Genomic DNA, 13161 nt, shown 5'->3' with positions numbered 1-13161 from the left:
TAATATCTATGAATTGCACTTACATGTATATATACATATATGTGTGCATAACTAGAGAGAATATAATGATAAAAAAGAATTATACGTACTCTCAAAATTACATACACATATAGATATATGTATATGTATGTACAATTCTAGGTAAAAATCCAATAGCATGATTGAAATATATATATATATATATATATTTCATATCTAAATCATGAGAAAGTATAATCATTGTGTCTTAATTTTGGCTCCATATCGATGAGCGCCTGCCACCTTCATATCGGCTTTATTTTTTCTTTTAAAATTTTAAAGTTATGAAAAGTTTCTTGTAACAAATATTGGCTTTGATCAAGATTCCTTCTTGTAATTGTTGAATCTATGGGAGACATTACTTACTCTCCCCGCGGCAAGAGTGAAGCATTCGAAAATTATTTCTTTCCTCATGCGATTGATCTAAACCGAAACTTCCTCTCTTTCCATAACACCACCTTTTCTGAGAACAATTTTATCGGAGGATCACATTAAGATACCTCAATAGTAGTATCGGCGAAGCTTGATTGTATTTCCATGTTAGAGCCATATTGCCAGACCATGGCATCAAATTCGAAGTTACAATCTCAAGTCATTAAATCATTCGACCAGTCTTATTTCTTATTTCATATGTACATCTCTTACGTTGCATTCTCTCAAATAAATTCCACAAGGAATGATGAAATATTATGTAAAATGCATCCATGATTTGAATAAGTATTGTAGCCGATACCAAAGCTCAAGAGTATGAAAAACTCTGATGGAACATCAGCTCTATTTTCAATTTTATGTAATTATTCTTGTTCCATACATGTTGGGTGCTAGTATAGAGTCACAGAGTTAAACTCGAAGTGACTCCATTATGTTTGTTGATCAATTACTTGTACAATGGTTAATATCAAATGTTGGTATAAGAATATTTCTTTATATTTCACAAAGAATATATCTGACTTTTACACTAGTATTATGCATATACCAGTTTAGATAAGAATCAGATTTTTATACATAAATTCTGAATGATAAAGAATACATAGATACCAGCATATCTCCCAGGATGCACCCATGACCAGCTGGGTTGAGTATAAATGAGTGAAGAGGAGAGGTATCCGTGCAAGAAATAAACTAAGAATCAGTAACCAAAGAGCATGAATATCTAAAGAAAAAGGGAAAACTATTTAGTCCAAGTCAGGCTCGTCATTGTCCAAAGTATACTCAGTTGTCAAGTTGAGCGGTGGTGATGGGGTTGTTCATTTGCACATCTAAATCCTTGGCCAAGGTAATTTAGCGGCATGCTTGCCACAATTATCACTATAGGTCAGGAGTGCTAGCTAAGAGGGGAAAGGTTGATGGAGGAATTCCTCAACCTTGTCTGTTGCTTAAGCGGCACTCTAACAACGAAATGTTCGGATGGCAGGACTATGGTGCCCCAAGCCTAACCCGAGGTAGGGAGGGCCTTTCTCATAAGAGATTGTGTGAGGATATGATAAGGTCCACGGTTGGGAGGTTAAGCCTATGTCAATGCTTCTCCTCTTCACTAGATGTCAAGGTATGCAGAACACATCGACAGTTATTTCAGTTCATGCATGAATTCTAAATCTTTCACTTGTACATACTTTTATGTTACTTTGAAATGTAAAATTGTAATTATAGTTAAATTGATTTGTTTCTTTCACAATGTAATCGTAGAAGTTAGTTATGGAAGTTAAATTAGTTGTCTTTCATATGAAATGGATATAGTCGTTGCTTAAATTCTGATTATATATCTTGTATAACAAATTCAATTAATAGTTTCATTTCTGTATGATGTAATGGTTTTTCAATTCCTTAATGTCATTCAGTTATAATTCTAGAATATGTTCTCTATTTTTCAGCATAGTAAAAATGGTATGTTACATTGACACTTGGAGGTTATGTGTTGGTAATATGATTCAAATTGTTGACCACAGATGCACTACTTGGTTAGTTGATTTCAGAGTTAGTTAAAGGCAAGGTCACCAGGAGACGGGGAGACTTCGAGGTCTCCGGTACTGGTACTAGTACTGGTACGGCAATTTTTCAAATAGGAGACGGGGGTACTTGCAAACGGCAATTTTATTTTATTTTAATTTTTTTTAATAGTTTAAAGAGTCTAATACTAAAAGTAAATACAAAATTTGAAAATAGTAATACTATAATAGTAATGTCACATTAAAAATTAAAATAGACTCATAGAGTCAAAGATTTCAAAACTCACATGATCACAATATTGTATCTCATAGACATTTGTTTTTCGAATATTGCATATGATCACCATCATATCAGATTGATAATTGCTGAGATTATCATTACATATTCAAATTTTAAATTCAAAAAAGTATAGTTTGATGCTGAATTGCTGATATGCAAACAAAAATGAACACTTTGTACAATAAACAAAAAACAGAAATATATCTAGTATTAGTATGTCGATGGTACTATCATCTACTCCACAAGGTTGTGACCATCCATCTCAAGGTCTTCAGCTATCATGCTCTCCAAAAAATCATCACTCTCCAAACATATTTTAAATGATTTAATCATTTAAATTGTTGAATAAAAATATTTTTTTTAAAGTGTTTCTAATGTTTTTAAAGTTATTAATTTATTAAATAAAATATTTTAAATGATTTAATCATTTAAATTGTCGGTGGTCTTAATTTTTGTATTAAAAATATTAAAAAGAGGGCTAAAATATATAAAATTATTTAATATTATATTTTACATTTATATTTTACCAGGAGACTTCGGGGAGACTTCACTTTTTGGATTAGGAGATAGGGAGACTTCAAGAGACTTCGTCGTGAAGTCTCCAACCTTTTTTGAGGTCTCCAGAGACGCGAAAAGTCTCTGAGACACGTCTCGGTCTCCGAGACACGACTTTTAGGGGGGAGACGGATCTCCCAGTAACCATGGTTAAAGACAGATCTTTCTTGCTAGTTCCTTGTCTATGATAGATATATTTCTTGTTCGAAAGTCAAGACTTCATGAGGAGATATACTAAGGATTATGGTTTTGGGCTGAGCAAATACTTCTTTTAGTTTCCTATGATCATGTTAGTTATTGGGATTGTAATTATGGATCTTACTCAAACACCACAACAGGAAGTGTTTCATACTATGATCAAAGTGGTACAGTGTCAGCGTGGTGGTTCCTTTATGATACTAATTTGGAACCCAAGTTTGCAGTTCAATAGTTGAAGATTAGAAAGCAAATGTTGGCTTACTGGAGTTTTCTCTTATGGTGTTCTAGCTTTGTTCATTTAGAGAGCATCTTTGTAAGGAGTTAATAAAGTTGGTGTACTATTTAATTGTTCTTCTTTCAAGATGTTTTCTGGGGGTCATGTATTTAGGTACCTTGCAAGACAGTGTTTGCAGAAGATGGTATTACAAATATCCTAAGTTGACTTGGGACACTAGGATCATTCTTGGTTATAAGATATATTAGTTTGATGATTGTGTAATTTCTTTGGCATTGCTCGAGGACAACCAATATTTGGGAAAGGTGGGTTGTAATGTCCCCATTTTTTGGTTCTCTTGTGTGTAGCCAGTGTTGCTATTTTGGGTTGGTGTCAGTAGAATCAAAAGGGTATTCCAATGTTGCTAGTGTATTCAAACAAAAAGATAATGGAGATAAATGACACTTTTTAGAGTGATTTCGAACAACTTGTCCTAAACTTCATATCGATTTGGACAATGATCGATTAGTTGAGAGTTTTGGATCACTTACTATTTGTAGTAGTCATCAATTTTAGCAGTTACTATTTATAGTAACTTCTATTTTTGGCAGCTGTTTATTGTTTCAGCCTCCTCTCACCTTCAATGAGAAGCATCTTCAATTTCAAAACTCTTGTGGAACAATTTTATTTTTAGCATATTTCTATTTTTAGTGATATATCTGACAGGTCCCAGTCATAGTTTCCTTAGTTTCAGAAGGCAGTATCTTCAATTTTAGAGTTTAGATTGTTTTGACTATTTTTAGCATGTTATTATTTATAGTAAATGCTATTTTGGGAAACGAGTCTCAATCTCAACCTTTCCTCAACTTCAAAGTGCAAAGTTTTCAATTTCAAGTTTTACAAAGCATATGAAATATTATTCTATATTTCACTTAAATATTTATATGGACTTCTTGCTTTAAGTGTAATAAACTATTCAGATGACCCCCTTGAGCCATGCCTAGATAGTGACAACTTTAAGTTTTTTTTAAAGTGAAATATTCAAAGGGCTAAAGTTTATTAATTTATTCTTGGAGATACCCTAATTTGATGTTTCCCTAACTTTTCATTGAAACTCTATAAAATAGAGTTTTTGCTCTCATTCTTCTTAGGTTGAATATTGTGAAGATTATGTTAAATTGCAGGAATGAGCTCAAGGTATTCTTCTTTTTCTGGTTGACGACAACAAAACCTTACCTTGTCTTGCTAGTTTCAGTGATGAGCTAGTTCATGTTTGTGGTTCAAGATTAAAGTGATTTTGGCTCAGTGGGTGTTTTTAGATTTGAGAAAGATGAAAATATTCTTAAGCATTTGATGTGGGTTTCTTGAGTTCGGTCTGGACTCTGGAGTGAGTCTTTAGCGGTTGAGGACAAAAAAACCTCTTTTTGTCTTGCTAGTTTCAGTGGTGAGAGACCTGTCCTAGCTAGTTCATGTTCGTGGTTCAAGATTAAAGTGATTTTGGCATAGTGGGAGTTTTTAGATTTGAGAAAGATGAAAATATTCTCAAGTGTTTGATGGGTTTCTTGAGTTTGGTGTGGTGTGAATCTTTTGCTGGTTGAGGACAAAAAAACCTCTTCTTGTCTTGCTAGTTTCAGTGGTGAGAGACCTGTCCTAGCTAGTTCGTGTTCGTGGTTCAAGATTAAAGTGATTTTGGCTTAGTGGGCGTTTTTAGATTTGAGAAAGATAAAAATATTCTTAAGCTTTTGATGCGGGGTTCTTGAGTTCAGTGTGGTGTGAGTCTTTTTGAAGTGTTCTTTAAGTTTGGTTGATCAGATGGTATTTTTGAGTGCTGATGTCTTTCTCTGAGTTGTTGGGAATCGACTTTGGCTCATATTACAGTGGTCAGACCTGCTACCATTCTGGGTAATTATTCTCAGTATTCCTGTTGGATGATACATTTTGAGTAGTCATTTGCTATCTTTGGTGAAAATTTGAAATAATTATGGTAAGGAAAGGTTAAGGTTGTTATTTGAGCATTGGAAAGTGGTCTAAAACTGAGTTTAATACTTCAGTTCACAAAGAAATAATGCTGGAGGAGACATGGAGCAGTTAGTGACATATTATATCATTGCAAATTATCACCCAAGTCTATATTATGCCTTCCTTAGTGCTTGTAATGTTTATGAACAGACTTTAATGATTTTTTTAAGATAATTTCAGGCCTGATTTTTATATCAGAAGTCTGATTTCAGTTTGCTGTTCATACCTCTTTTGATATTGTTACTGAGTTATCATATGCTTGATGTGAAGAAAGACTTTCTCTTGTAATGGTATAATATTGTATATGGTAATATACCTAATACCTCTTTTGATATTATTATTAAGTTATCATATGTTTGATGTGAAGAAAGAATTTCTCATGTAATACTATGATATTTTATTTGGCAATGTACCTAATTGAGTGGCGATGATGACGAACCCCAACTTCCTCTAGTTTGTTATTGAGTGCCCTAACTTCCTCTAGTTTGTTATTAAGTGCAATTGCAAATGTGGATTTATTATCATGCATGTAATCTGAAGCTAAATCAGCAAGTTACTCTTCAGTAGTACATATCTTGCATCAAATATCTCAAAAAAAACAGGGGTTCTTATTACATGGATCACAGCCAATTACTTGTATGAAGGGAATAAGACTCTTCTATAAAAATAGCAACATGGAAAATCCATAGTTGAGATTTAGTATTTTTTTTTTTTCAAATTAAAATCAGGTTTTCCCATCCCTAGGAAACAACAAGATCACTAATTGACTTGATGAGAAGGTTCTAAATCTTTCTTCTATGTCTATAGTTATTGACAAGCCATCCACTCCATTTGTTTGAAATGATTTTTCTCATTACTATCATTTTTGTTTGCTATACTAAATTTATGTTAAATGTTTGTTAATTAAAGAGAAAAAGGTTGCAAGAGTGTAGTGTAGTTGGAGGATTAATGTCAAAGCTCGACATGTTGTTTGATTTACCGTTCTCTTTAGTACTTACCATGATGTTAGGATCTTCCTCAAGAGAAAGACCAAATAGCGGACAGTGTTTGTATGAAGAAAGGGGAATTGTATAAAAACTCTGCCTTGTTTGACATACCATTCTCTTTAGTATTCACTATGGTATCATCAAGAGAAAGACCAAATAATGGACAGTGTTTGTATGACAATAAAGAGGAGCTGTAGAAAGCTTTGTTTGAGAGAAACAGCTTGAGGAAATAGAGAAGATGGAACAACTTCAAAAGGAGGTGGCAGAAGGGGATAGTGAACTGGCATTGACTGTCTTGCATTGGAAGATGACACAACCACCATGGGGCAAAAATGTTTTTGACTATGCAACCATGGTGAATGAGGTGGCAAAAAAATTTCCATTGAGACCAACCAATATTCGGGAAGAAATATTGAAACTTGAATAATTTTGCAATAGCAGAAATCTAAATGATCATCAAAGCTTTTGTATTCGCCTAGTGTAAGAAAAATTTGATTTCCCTCTAACGAATCCTTAAAATAGATCAAGAGAGAGTTTTTCCATTTTGGCAGTTACCTACCTTTGAATTCACTATCTTCTGATTTTGGGCTCTTATCTCTTGGTGAGCAGCCCCAAGCACAAAATTTGTTTGGGGTCTTTGTTGGATCTAGTGTAATTGTACTGATGTGTGGGCCTTTAAATTTTGTGGAAAAAATGTCGTCCTGCAAGGGTGGCCATAGATAAATCAATATCACATGAAAAAGATCTTAGCTACCAGAAAGATAAGGTACATGAAATGATGCAAACTAGGGATGTCAATGAGAAGCTGCTAATGAAATTGGATTATTCAATGAGAGTTGAAGAGAGGTTGGAAGTTGTCTAGGAGACAGATACAGCCAATGTTGGCTCTCTGTTGTCTCAAAACAAAGGAATTTCAGGCTCTAAAGGATTTGACTTGTCGATTTACTCTTTGATCTTTTTGATGTTAGGAAGGAAATAGTGAATGAACTGAGAGTGTGAGTAAGCTCACAGGAAAGTATGAACATAGCCAATAGCATAACTCTGGCAGCTGGGCATCCTCTTAATTGATTATGTTTTCAGCTTAATGCTGATGTTATCCTAGTAAAGAATTGATGTCTGAAAATCTTTTTCTTTTATCCTAATGGTGTTTGCGAAAATGCTGATGGTATTCTTTTGGCACTTATTTTTGTTACTGATTTTGATCTGCTTGAGACTACAGATGACTGGACATTTGCAGAGACTGAGCTTAATAGATCTTAAATATGCAGGGTCATTATTTGTACTCCAATTTTCTCAGGAGCTCTTTCTGGGATTCTCGAAGAGTGTAATGGAGGTTTAGGTCAAGCCTATATCCAGGCTAGCCAAAGCATAAGTATTTTATAACATGTCTACAATAAGATTCTCTAAAGAAGAACGAGATGGTATATAAGGTTGTTGACAATGGACACCATAGGAGCAAAAAATGTTTGGGAAAATAATCCGCAAACCAAAAGTACATGATTCTTTGAAAAAATGGGAAAAATATCAAGAAAAAATAGGAAAATTTTTGATTTTCAAAAAAATGTAGAAAAAGAGAAACTATTTTTTTTATTAAACTTTAAGGCATTTACATAGCATAGAGAGAAAATAAAATAGAAATTAACTCATGACTTGTAGAAAATAGATTTTGTCATTTATATTTATAGTTTTGATTGCATAACTAACTTTTAAAGATGGCAATCACCAAATACTTGCCTATGTGCAAGATCCAATATTAGCCAAGTGTAGGAAGAACCTGAGATCAAAATCAATTGCAGAAAAAAAAAATCATTTATGTTTATGTTGATGATCACATAGGCAAATATTCAGTAAACTTTTTAAGAGGGCTGTCAACAAATAGCTGTCCAAGTTTGGGAACAAATATTAGCTAAAGTCTATTAAGTAACTGAAATCAAAACTTATCAGACTTTTAAAGAGGGAAGTTGCCAAATAGTTGTGTAAGTCTGAGATCAAATTTTAGCAAAGCCTACAAAGTAACTGAGATCAAATTTTTTCAGAAAGCGATCTAGCTACTTAAAATTGGAAAGCATTTTGAAGTGAACCAAGACTTCCCTTGTGATTGAGGCAAGGAGTTTTGTAGGGTAGTTCAATATTTGAGGAAGCTTATCAAATCAAATACACAGTTGCAATGCTTTAAATTCCATAATGGCAATGAGTAAGTCCTTTATATGGGATAGAATTCAACAAAAGACATTTGTCTAGTTAAAGTAAAAGATTAGCAAGCTATTGATTTTGGCAACTACTATTTTAAGTCAAGACCAATGTTTTTTTTTTTGATCGATAAGTCAAGACCAATGTTAATGATAAAATTAGGCAAGAGCCTACAACACAACGGTAACTTGTGAGCCTCTCATGTGGGAGGTCTTGAGTTTGAATTCACTTAACACATCAAAAAAATAATTAATTATAATAAATAACAATAACTAATCTAGGCTTCAGCCATTTACCAATCAAAAAAAAAATGTTAATGATAAAATTAAATATATTAATTATAAATTATAAATCATAACAATTCAAAAGTTGAAACTAATTTGTAATTTTATTAGAAACTAATTTGTAATTTTATTTATAAACTATAGGGGGTTGTTGCTTCCCCACTAAATGGCCATCTATAATAGTTCACAATAGCTAAAATTTTCAAACTAGTGTATAATATTAATTACGCATAAGGATCCATTGGGTGAGGCATGTGGAGACCTCAGCTCACATTTACACAAAGCGCAAATTCATTAGTTGCTTTCAAACACTTTCAAATGCCCAACATGTGATGTCCCCATTTTTGCCAGCATCAAAATTTAAAGGATTAGCCTATTATTGTGATCCTCGTAGGCTAATATGGTGATTAGAGGGTTTTATTAGGGATTGACACTTTATGATGGGGCACAATTTCATATTACAATATTATAATAGAGTAAAAATATTATAATTTCATATTATAATATTATACTAAAGTGAAAATATAAGAATATCTTTTATCCCACACTGGAGAGAAAATTAAGTGAGCTCCCACAAGGAAAGAATAAAGGGGGCATGAGAGACTCTTTTCTTATCATCTGATTATTGTCATTTGCATTTGATGAGTTTTGTGGAGCCAAGGGTTTCAACATTTGCCACTAGAGAACGAAGTTCTTTTGTGTGCCTCCATTTGAATTGGTGAAATACCCAGTGAATTTGGTATTGGGAGGACATCATATAAGTGTTATATTCAATCATATTGGTGAAAGATCCTTCAAGGGGTTACAACTATTGGAGAAGACAAATTAGTCTTTTCATTGTGCCAAATTTGTGGCCTAGGGCTAGATTGTGGAGTACGATTGAAGGAATAAATCATATATGGCTACAATGATTTGCTGCAGTGTCGCCGCTGCTACAGTGACTCGCTACAGTAAAATCCAGATTTCTTGAGCGGTTTCTAGGTTCCTATCCATTTACATTTTGCATTGCATTGAGATTAGATCTGAATATCTTACGGCATTTGTAGGGATTTAGAAATCAGTTGTGGAAGTTTTGTAATCTGATTTATATCAGAATCTTATATGAAAAGTTGTCAGAAAGGATTAGAATATCATTGAACATCATAAAAGGCGTTGTCCTAATGTCTTATTGTTACAGATGCATATTTCCTTATTTGTAATCAGTGTTATACAAAAACATTTGGATCTTCATTGTTAGATGTTTTGGAGTTCTTTGCAAGCATATTTATTAAAGTTTGGCATTTAGAAAGCAATCTGAATTTAGATCTGCAATATATCTCTTGTGTACAAAGTGTTTGACGAAATTCTCAGGTTAAGAAATCAGAAAATTAAAATCAGAATTGCAAGGGATATTACATTGGTATTAGAGCTTGCTTGCAAAGTGTTTGACGAAATGTCAAACAACTGAATTAGAGAAGAATTTGATGTTTGACAAAGGTATACCCAATTGGGGTTATTACACACCATGATTTGGAATGATTGAGGCCCTTTAAAATTCGGTCAATGATCGCCATTGCTCCTCCTGCTCCTCTATTTAGGGTTTCCAAAGGTCAAAAGAAAACCAAAAGGACACATAACATATTATTTCCACGCAAACTCTGCATTGACTTCGCTTTCATTCTAGAATCAGCCCTATTTTTGAGTGATTCGTCAATTTCTCGAGTTCCTTCTAGGTTCCATAGGTTTTTGCAAAACTATTTTATGTTTTTTGCCATTTTTAGGGATTTAAATATGATTTTTATGCGCTTCAAATGCAAAAAGGTCATGAATTGGAATTTTTTCAGCGAAAAAATTTAGCGTTTATAATTAATCAGATATACTCGGGACTTTTGCAGATTATTACTTATATGGTTGACACTATCTAAAAAAATAGGCAAACTTTCCTTATCTGCTTAACTCAAAAAATTAGTGTGTCAGCAAATCATTTTATGGTAATTAATAACAACAAACAATTATAGGCATTTCTTTTGATAATGAGTTTTCTAATTACAGTCAGAACCTAATGCTTATTTACAGAATCTCCTTAAGCTTGTGCTCCTTTCTACAAGTTATAATGCCTGAGAAAGCATCCATTACATACCTTATGTTTCCATCGAATATTGGTGGAGGCTCTGATTTGGAATCAAAAATAATCCGTTCAATTTCTATGCTAAGGTCAAACAAAAAAGAGTGTGAGAAAGTAATCTATGTAAGAATCATACCATTGTAATCAGTGAACTTTGAAATAGAAGAAACAAAACGTATTACAAGACCCTTCTAGCCATAATAACAAGTAAATGACAAGCAGACAGATAGGGGAACATATTTTGAAAGAAGACGTGTGGCTAGAAGGAGGCTATATTCCATTTCAATATGGTCACGGTATGTAGCTAGAGGGAAGCTATATTCCATTAAAATATGGTCACCAGTAGATGTGCATGTGGCATTTGGGAATGGTTTTCGTGAAGACAAATCAAGATGCAACAATTAACTGAGAATGTGATTTTTAATTTATATGCCCTAAGAAATAACTATCCTATGAAAATATAATTTTTAATTTATATATATTAAGCTATAAAAATCATCTGAGAGTACAATTTTTAGTTGTATGCATTAAGATACACCAATCATCTGAGAATGCTTATTCATAAAAATGTAACAGGCAGCCGAGAATGGTTTCAATTTATATGCATTCATCTTTCATGAAAAACTCATATAAAGCACTCACCTGGCTGCCACATTTTGACTAGCAATTGGTGCTGTACATTGAAGCTTGAAGGGCGAGATTCTTGCTAGTCTAGGAGATCGATGCCCTTGCTGTCTCCTATTTTCGAATGAGATTGGTTGAGAAAACCCCCGGTAATTTATTTTCACATTTTTCCTGTCATTGATAACTTGGTCAGATATTGAAAAAAGAGAAGCAGTGGCTTTTTAAGTGGGCAGCTGTAGCAGTACAAGATACACCTGAAAAATATATTTCAATGTTCGTGTTGTAGACTCTAAACCATATTGCATACTGTTGAAATATAATGGACGCACACCTTAGCTTAATTTTCACATTTTGGTAGAACAACAAAAGCTTCACAAACCAACCACAAATACAAAGAGAGATGTTAATCACTGGCACTGCGGCTTTCAGTAAGTATATAACTTTGCTTAGCTTTCAGATTTTGGTAGGGAAATAGAAGCTTCACAAACCTACCATAAATACAAAGAGACGGGGTTATCACTGGCGCTAAAGCTTTCAGGGACAATCTAAGCCAGCATTGATCGGAATAGAACAGAATTTGCAACCGGTCAGTTTTAGTTGATTTTTCCTTTTCTTTTTATATTTAACTGCCATTTTTTTCAATGTTATTTGGTACATTTGGTATCAATGTTGGGCAAGTAGCAGAATGAATTCAATTGTGGGCGTTGAAGGCCAGTCATGTAGAATACGCAAATGCAAATTAAATTACAATTGAAATGTGAAACAAAACTTACGGGCTGAGGCATGGAACGGGACGGAGATGATTCAGTGCTACGACCATGGCTCGGCTCTTTGTGCTACTGTCAACTGTCCAATTGAGCGTATCTGATTTAAATATTATGTGCGGCTGTCGTTGAAATCCATTCCCGTTGCGAAGAGTGTCTTTTTTATTATTATAGTTTTCTTAACTACTTATTTAAAAAAATTAATTTCAACAAATTATAGACTATTTTTATTTTTAAATTTCATTGAGATTTTTGATAAGTCTATGCAAAATAATTTTTTTAAAGAGATACTACGTCTATCAAGGAGGTTTTTAGGATGCATAATTTAAATATTCAATTGTGAGCAAATATTTTCATATTTTAAGAATATTTAATAATTTTATTTAAATTAATTTCATTTGTGATTTTTATTGAAAATTTATATAATTATTATTATTTATATATAACATATATCTAAGTGAGCTATATATCATAAGATATATTTAAAGTTTTAATAAGTCTACAAATAAAACTTTAGTTCACAATCAACATACTGATATAATGTTAATTATTTTATTTTATTTAAATATCTTAAAATAATCTATAATTTATTTTAGAATAATAATTTTGCACTTAATGATCTTTGAAAATAATCTGCACTCAATTAAACAAATGTACCTAGCAAAAGACAGGATCACATATAAAAAAAATCATCTTCCATTCCCATTTTCATCCTTATAATTTATAGCAGAACAAAGATAAAGACAGTCCTTTATGAAGCATTCAAGACCAATTAATGGGAATTTGAACGGAACTCTGGTAGTTCGGACGAATCCCTAATAATTCGAACAGAACTCTAGTATTTCATTACAAACAAATTTTGCAAAAAGAAAATATGTTTTCACACCACGGCAAAGGTTCCCATAGAAAAAATCAATCCTATAAACCCTAACGAATTACGCACTTGTTTCCTTGATTTAATGAGGTGAATCCGCTCTGC

At 33.0% G+C, this 13161-nt stretch overlaps 1 protein-coding gene across 2 annotated transcripts in view; it reads right to left on the bottom strand.

The window, feature by feature from the left end:
* LOC149548414 (protein IN2-1 homolog A-like) overlaps positions 1–12347 on the bottom strand; it is a 147302-nt gene extending 134955 nt beyond the window's left edge. For both annotated transcript variants that reach the window (XM_089792488.1, XM_089792489.1), the window contains exons 1-3: positions 12192–12347; positions 11437–11589; positions 10810–10878 (exon numbers count right to left, since the gene is read on the bottom strand). In XM_089792488.1, coding sequence (XP_089648614.1) covers positions 10810–10878; positions 11437–11589; positions 12192–12238 — 269 coding nt within the window. In that variant the 5' untranslated portion in view covers positions 12239–12347. The remainder of the gene's footprint in view (positions 1–10809; positions 10879–11436; positions 11590–12191) is intronic.
* Between the last annotated feature and the right edge of the window lie 814 nt (positions 12348–13161).

Source organism: Cupressus sempervirens, chromosome 7 (genome assembly GCF_028749045.1).
Source record: "Cupressus sempervirens isolate cs-2001-9-10 chromosome 7, ASM2874904v1, whole genome shotgun sequence".
Lineage (NCBI taxonomy): Eukaryota > Viridiplantae > Streptophyta > Pinopsida > Cupressales > Cupressaceae > Cupressus > Cupressus sempervirens.
Note: the sequence above shows the minus strand (reverse complement) of the source record. Positions and strands in the feature narration are given on the sequence as shown.